The sequence below is a fragment of the Akebia trifoliata genome, chromosome 16 (genome assembly GCF_017979445.1).
Source record: "Akebia trifoliata isolate Shusen 1 chromosome 16, ASM1797944v1, whole genome shotgun sequence".
NCBI classification, from domain to species: Eukaryota; Viridiplantae; Streptophyta; class Magnoliopsida; order Ranunculales; family Lardizabalaceae; genus Akebia; species Akebia trifoliata.
In genome coordinates, this window is record NC_141390.1 from 15,943,103 (window position 1) to 15,951,613 (window position 8,511).

General features: G+C 34.1%; 1 protein-coding gene across 1 annotated transcript; it reads left to right on the top strand.

Moving 5' to 3' along the window:
* Positions 1–1,310: 1,310 nt before the first annotated feature.
* LOC147382632 (F-box protein At3g07870-like) lies at positions 1,311–4,270 on the top strand. The gene is made up of 2 exons (XM_086427203.1): positions 1,311–1,343; positions 3,149–4,270. Exons 1-2 carry the CDS (start codon positions 1,311–1,313, stop codon positions 4,268–4,270), a joined length of 1,155 nt encoding a protein of 384 aa, XP_086283329.1.
* Positions 4,271–8,511: the final 4,241 nt, after the last annotated feature.

The following is an 8,511-nucleotide window of genomic DNA, read 5'->3' on the forward strand; positions in this document are numbered from 1 at the left end:
TTACAGTGAGTTAAGATTAGAATTAATGAAAAGATGTTGGTTGTTGTAGGGGGGAAGGGAGGTGATATAAGCTAATATATTAACTCGTCCTTGGGGACCCAGATGCCACCTACGCTGTAGCGGATATCATTGGTCAGATGATTAGGTCGTGGTTCTCGAATTGAGGGCCTTCCTAAAAGAGCATTGGTCAGAGGCAACCTTCTTGATGGCTTCGTATGTGAATAGGACCATTGTTTGTTCATGATCTTGCTTGTAAGGTTTTAGGTGTGTATATGGAGCAATTATGTGAAATACATCCACAATTATTACTTTTACTTATAAATCTAGAAAGCGACTACCATGGATAGTTGTTTTATGGTGACTGTCAAAGACAGTCGTTTTTCCCAACTCTTTTCCTACAACCCTTGTTTTTCACAGATGAAACACGATTCCATTCAGAACGATTGCTTCGACGACTGCTGACGTAGTGGTTGAGCAATGTAGAAGATGAGTTGAGCATGGGTTTGAATAGTTCAATCCGATCTCAATTCAAGTTGAACTCAGATTGAAGGTTCATCCAACCTGATTCAACCCGAACCAATGTTAGATGCTAATATATAATTTTTTTATACTTATTTCTAGAGTATTATTTTAATTAAGGAAATTTAGTCTTACCCTCTTATAAAATTGGCAAAATTAAGGATATTCCCCCTGAAATGCAAGATGAGATCTGTCCTTTGACATCCATTGAATTGGTCAAACATTACCAACATTTGTTTAGTTGATTGTCTAAAGTTTGAATATCAAAATTACCCTTATAGCATTTAAATTAGTATAATACCCTTTACTTACTTGACAAATCTTTATATTCTAATATGATCTACACCGTTAGAATCTATAGTTCCTTGTCTGTACTACGTTAGTCGAGTATTGACCAAGGACTCTTTATATAATTCAAAATAGAATCGTGATAAACTAACTCTAGAAAGGTCACTAGAAATTCACTCAATTTCACAATCATATATATTTCTACTCGTGTATCTTGAGGAAAAAAATAATCTATGGCTTCATGCACATGCCTTGTAAGTTAAGTGAATTTTAAGTATCTTTATAGGATGACGAACGGTGACCACGGAATCCTATTGGAGGATTGCATGGGATTTTTTGCGGCAATCCCTCTATCTTAATTCCTTCTCAAGTCCTTATATAATTTTTTAATGGAAAATCCTAGAATGACACAAACAGAGACACAAAGGTGACAAAAATGATGTGGTGGCGCGCACATAACCATAGATGCTTTTTTACTCATATCTTGTGGAGAAGCATCTACCATGGGCAAGACAACACGAGTTTTTGCTCCCTTTGTGTCACCCCAGCACGACTCTTTTTTAATTAAACAAATATCTAACAAGCATGAATTCCAATGAAAATAGAGAGTTGCTATTGACACCCCAAGTTTTACTTATTACATCCAATTACTTAAATTAGTTATCACCCCCAATTAAAGATCGCTACACACTCTTCAAATCTTACTGGTTTGCCTCATATTACAATCTCAACATTATAAAATATTATAGCACTCATTCCAACAATTTCAACAGTTTTCTATGACTGGCTTATGTAAAATCCTAAACCCAAAACAAAAGAATCTAAGCAAAATAAAATAAAAATGGGAGATTTTCTATGGGTTTATTCTCAACTATTCACTTATTTTCTTTATTTTTAATTGGGGTGTAAAAGTTGAGTTGCCAATAATAACTCTCTTAAAATCTCCTCCTAGTAAAAAGTGGAAATACCTTTATTTATTTTTTGCAAGTTAATTAGAAAAATATTTTTCATTCAACATTATTTTTTTTTATCCGAATATTTTTAGGAAATCATTTTCATTCAAAAAGCATAATTTTTTTCCCATCAATTTTCGAAACATTGGATCAAGATCAAAACAAATGGTTTCTTGAATTTTATTTTGAAACTTAGGGCTGTGGTGTTGGACTAGTGATGTGGGTATCCATTTGAGTAAAACTTACCTTGGTAAGGCTTAAAGTCTTACAGCCAGCCTTAGTGAGGTTTAAAATCTTACTATGTTAATAAGATAAGTGCTTCGATATTTCTGTCGAAAATGATGGTGTTTAGATTTGTATTTAATTAAGAAAGAGTATAAGGATTGTAAAAGAACTTAGTATAATGAATGAATGCATGCGGTCTTGATAGGTGGCTGTCGTGATAAGGGCACGGACCTGCATATCTTTTTCCTACATCAAGATCTATGATTTTGTGCCTTTGCGACATCAACAGCATACCCAACCATACCAAAATCGTGCATTCATCACGACTCAAGAAAGAGGGCCGATTTTTGAACTCAACCTGAGGAGGACTCAAAACTCACCCACGTGGCATGGGCAAAGAATCGTAGATTCTGTCCCTCGGGATGCACAGTCGACCTGACCGACCTATCATTTGGAGTTGTGTATCCTGAGCAAAAGAATCTACGGTTCCTTGCGCATGCCACATCAGTGAGTTTTTGAATCCAGCTGTCACGTTGAGTTGAAAAAATAATTAGTCCTCAAGAAATTAAGATGGAGGGCTGAAAAAAATAAAAAAAAATCCCAAGCAATCGTCCAATAGAATTGCTTGGTCACTCTTTAAAATATTGACTAACCCTTTTCCCACACATGAATACATGGCACGATAACAATATTTCAAGAAAATTTTGAACAGGAGATATTCTAGACTTTAATTCGTTATAAATATGACAACGTGGCATGTATTGAGGTGTGGGAGGTGGGTTTTTTCCTCACCGATCTGGATTCTTGACTAAAAGATTGCTTTGGTGTGATACTCCACCCCTGGCGAGTCATGTTATCACGACTTTTATGCAAAACGACCCTTAGTACGGCTTAAAATCTAAGCAAAGTTTCGCATCTTAGAAAACTAACTAACGTCTTTCTAGGAATGGTGGGACTGTAATTCTATTCAATTTGACAAAATAAGATTTAAATGCAAATAAGGGGGGGCAATTTTGGTGTCGTAGATTGTGGGAACTGTTATTAGGATATAGGATTAATATTTATATATTTGAAATTGTTTCTTCCCCATCTTCACAAGTACTCACAGACTCACAACCACAAACACAGAGATGGAAAAGAGGAGATCAGTAAGGTTCATGGAGGACCTTCCACTCGAAGTGATCCAGGAAATCCTCTCAAGACTACCCATTAAGTCTCTATTGGAATGCAGGTGTGTATGCCCATCCTGGCATAGTTTAACTAAAGAACCTCGTTTTGCTACCATGCACTTAGCTCAATCTTCCCGAAACCAAAACCCTGGTCTCATCTTTCAAAGCTGGGATTCCGAATTGTACGCTATACCCGATTGTAATACTAGTGATGTAGCCATTAAACTCAATAATCTACCATTTAAATCTTTGCTACCCAGATTCAAGTTAATGGGTTCATGTAATGGATTTCTTTGCTTAGCAGAGAAATCTAACAATTATCGAGACGTATTTATATGTAATCCTGTAACTGGAGAGTACAAGAAATTACCCAACAATGGCAGCTTTGATCCGGTTTATGGTGCTTCATTTGGTTTTGGTTTTGGTTTTGAACCCGAAAAGAAACAATACAAGGTGGTAAGAATTAGAATTTTTCAAAATTATAGAAAGTTGGAGGGTTTGGTGCATACCATTGGCACTGATTCTTGGAGAAGTATTGGTACTTTATTGAATATTAGAGGATGTCCAGAATCTCCTGGTATTTTGGCCAATGGAAATTTATATTGGTGGGGTTGTAAGGATTCATTTATGGTTAAGTCTATAGCTTCTGTCAATCTGAGGGATGAAAAACTTCGGTTGATTAAGACTCCTCCTTCTGTTGTTGGCAATAATAAGTATCGACGTATTTGTTTGGGATCATTGGAAGGGTGTCTTTATATGTATGACTATTTTAAAAAACATACTAGAGTTTGGTTGATGAAGGATTATGGCATGGAAGAGTCTTGGATCAAAGCTTTCAACATTAAAAGGCATACCATGCATGAGGGTTCAAATCTTAATCTTTGCAGAGAAATCAAAAGCGTGGGCATGCTGAAGGATGGAAAAGTTCTTATTCAGCATGATTGTGATGCATTGTTCTCATATGACCCTCAAAGCGAAATGCGTAAGGATCTTGTAATTCATGGGCTTCCAAAAAAATTTCAGGCAATTTCTCATGTGGCAAGTCTTGTTTCATTCAAGGATGCTTTTGTTCCAGAGAGTTGTAGTGATGAGAAGATTGAACTGGAAAGAAAATGAAAGGAAGAAAGATCGGAAAGGTAAAATATGAACTATACTATTTTAGCATTTTCATAAATGAGTTAAATAAATTGGGGCATCATATCTTTTGTTAATAATTATTATTTTTTACTTCAAGAAACTTAAACATGAGTATTTATTTTATTTTTTTAAAGATTAAAGGGGGATTAGCTCTTCAATTTCATTTAATTTCTTGGTGATTCTTATGTTCAGCACTGTACTATCATCATAGATGGCCATATTCTTATCAACCCCACTTGTTTGGGAGAAGGTGGTGAGTTGAGTGAAGAGGATAAATAGAGTGTCAAGGTCTCAAGCACAATGGAAGTTAGGTTTGATGCTGGCTGTATGGTGTTCACTGGATGCGTGTATTTGCATTTTAGCGTTGAACGAATAGAATTTAGATAATGACGGTCTCCAGCATGAGTGGAATTTTATGATGATGGTTTTATGGTGTCTAGTTGATGCATATATTTGCATTTTAACGCTGAAAAAATAAGATTTAGAATGATGAGTGTATTCCGCTAATTTTGCAGATCAGCAATGTATTATAACTAATTAATTTAGGTGTCATTCACTTAATTCCACGACATTCAATCATATATTTTTTATGCTTGGTGAATGTTGTTAGGATTTTCCTGATTTTGATTGTCTCAGGGTTTGAATCAATTGACTTCATTTGATGTCGACAATCCATAGAGAGGACAATTGCAGACTAATTCTCTTGTTATATATTTGACCAGAAGTCATGGACAAACAATCTTAATTTTCCTACCAAAATAAATCTATTACATTGAGAACTAGGAATAATTTTTTTTTTTTTTTTTAAAAGGATTAAAACTGGAACCAATAGCTAATCACTAATCAGTGGGGAAAATATTTAGTATTAATTGATGGTGGAAACAACTAGACTTTGAAGTTATAATATGCTCTATTGGACTAACTGGTGAGATGAGAGTTAATTTAGGTCTTCAATCATGAGAAATGTGTAATTGTGGTGCAACACTTTCCTCTATAGCATATCATCTCTTTGCTTGCTTAACGAAAAGTAAAGTGTGTGTGTGTGAGAGAGAGAGAGAGAGAGTTTAGAGTTTCAATGAATTTGTACCTGTTATTTACATTAAGGTTGTTCTGTTCCTCTGTCAACTGATAATGCATTGATTAATAGTTCATATTCAAGGAGATGTTGGCATGGTTAAACTAATAAATATGAAGTGATGATATAGAAATCGCCGTTGTTTCCTATGTATTAACGGCACATAATAATCGTTGTTATTTCTATCGAATTAATTAACGGCTTTTCTACAAAAACGACGTTATTTCTATTGTATTCCCAGCTTTTATATAAAAACTGTCGTTGTTTCCTATGTATTAACGGCACATAATAACCACCGTTATTTCTATTGTATTCCCGGCGGTTATATAAAAACGGCCGTTGTTTCCTATATATTAACGGCACATACTAACCGCCGTTAAATTATTTGTGATGTATTTAAAAATTCATCGAATTAATTAACGGTGTTTTTATAGAAACGCCGTTATTTCTATGGTATTTCCAGCGTCTTAATAAAAAACGCCATTGTTGGTCAACAATTAGAGGCAATTTTTAGAAAACGCCGCTAACATTCCGCCGCAAAAAAATGTCGTTTTTGTAGTGACAAGAACTATGAAGTGATGATATATTAAAAACTAAGGGTTAATTTTAAGACATGTACAAGAGATACTTATGTAATGCAAATTTATGTAGGATACTTGGGAAAAAAAAACAGTAGAAGAAGTAACAGTTTAAGTTTTATGAACAAACAATACCCACCCAAAGAGACCATTTTTGTTATTTTGGTTTAATTATTCACTTAAAAAAAATTAAGAAAACAGAGAAAATATAAGTAGTTATTTGTAAATGGACAAGTAATTCATCAAACAATGTTGAGAGAAAATATTTGTCCCATATGACTTAAAAGTTTTGAATTGGACTGATTTTTTGTGAGAGTGATGAGATTATCCTCACAAAACATCAGCCCGAAACTTCTAACCCCATCAATTAATGATAAAAGAATTGACAATCCACAATACTAAACCACTTTTGATCGGATTATAAGTTTTGATGTGATTAGAAGTTTTAGATTAGGTTGATATTTTGTTAGAATGGTCTCCTCATTGTAGAAATCATCCGAAAAAAATTGGCCCAAATCCAAAACTTTTAAACCATATAGACAAGGGAATTGGCTTCGTGTTGTCTCCATAACATTGTTTGCCGAACATGACCCTATATATATCGTTTAGGATGGAGCTAGTCTCTACAGTTGGATACCCCATAGGAGGCCACCCGATTTCAAACACACAAAGAGGAACAAACCCTTGTCTTTAGTTTTGCCGTTGCGCCAATCACAGGGGTATCATTGTATTATATTAATGTCCTTAATGAGGTTGTACTAATTCTTATAATTTACCATTGAATTTTTGAAAAATTAAATAGAGTTGTCATAGCTCTATGCTCGAATTGGATGATATCTTTTTGCAAAAGGCCTTCAAACTATTTGGGGTGGACTGACTTTGTATTCAGTGGTTTGGAGCCGAAATGTCCTGATCGATTTTTTGATCTGATCTTCTCTTAATACGCAGCATGATTTACATTATGAAATAAGCAGAATATAATGTTGTGAGCGATTTTTTGATCTTATCTTCTCTTTTAGTTCAATAATTCTGTCATTGTGCAATTGCGTGCTCTTGTACATATAGCAGAAAATCATTTACAGTTTTTTTTTTTTTTTGAAGGCCTTGCTTGATACATTACAAATCATTTGCATTTGCAAAGAACATTTTAGAAAAAAAAATCTCTTGCAAAATCATTTTTTTATGTTTAGTTGATATTTGCAATGCAAAACTTTGCAAAGAATACTTATTAAAATAAAGCATGCAAAGAAGGAAAATGCTGAAGTAACATTGAAAGAAATTCATATCGTTTCAGACATTGCTAACGTGGATGTATCTATAGAACCATAGATGCTTTTCATCTAGAAATGAGTGAGAAGCATCAATGATTTTGTTCACACCAATGATCCAAACAATGTCGTCACTCCAGCATGACTCTAGCAAGAATTCTGACTGACTCGACCTCATTACAGATTGATCGAATTACAAAATTATAATTAACACTCGTTATATTACACTCAGAATAAGTTGGAGAAGAAACAAATTACACAATTTTTAAAGTAAAATTGAACTTGATAATGTTCAAAGTTGAAGATAAGATCCTTAACTATTATGGAGTGAGCTTGGAAGGTCACCCTCTATTTACATAGTTTTGTTTTTTGTTCACAATGACACTCCATTTTCCTAAAAAAAATTTTGTTGTATGCCTCTTTGAAACTTCAAACTAGTATTATATGGCATCAAAGTGTTTCTCCGCACTGTTCCATAAGTATTGTTGTGGGTGTTTCAAAATTAGAAAGTATGACTTAAATTAACTAGGTTCTGTTCCATTATTCCATGCTATTTTTCTCATTCATTCATTAACTTTTTCTCTGTTGGATGTCACTGCAAATGGAAAAATAAAATAAATTTTCGTATTATCATGATCTACATACTCTACTCAGTGATACTTTTACCTATTTTATCTGTTTATCATTGTCAAATTGGATTAAAAGATAATAAAATCTATTATGGAAATAAAGATCTATAGAGTCTCACCTTGGTCTGGACTTCCAGCTCATTGGAGTTACACCAATCAGAGCAAAGCAGTCGCACCTTTATTGAACCACGGCAACAATACCAACCGATGCAAGTCTTATTTTACTCCATTATGCACATATGGAGGGGATGGTGTGGGACTAACCTACTCTTTATCTTAAATGGCTCAACTTCCCGGGGGAACACAACTAATAAATTAAAACACTTAAATTGTAGGTTACTTATCCACAATTACTCTCCAACATAGAAACTCAAAAATAAAACCTTTTGGATACTTATCGATCAAGAAAAAGAATTCAGAATCCAGATTAAATAAATTTCCAACTAATTAATCTAGCTGACCAGATATTGGACCCACTCATGACCTTCAATTAACATAAAAAGCCATGTATATGTATTTGGACTGTACAAGCAACCTACACAACATGCATACATTACACGCACACACACACACACTCTCACAAAACTAATGAGATGTGCACAGTATACTAAATATCCATATTTTCTGAAATAGGTCAATCCCATTGTTCACCAAAAATAGATTCCAACAT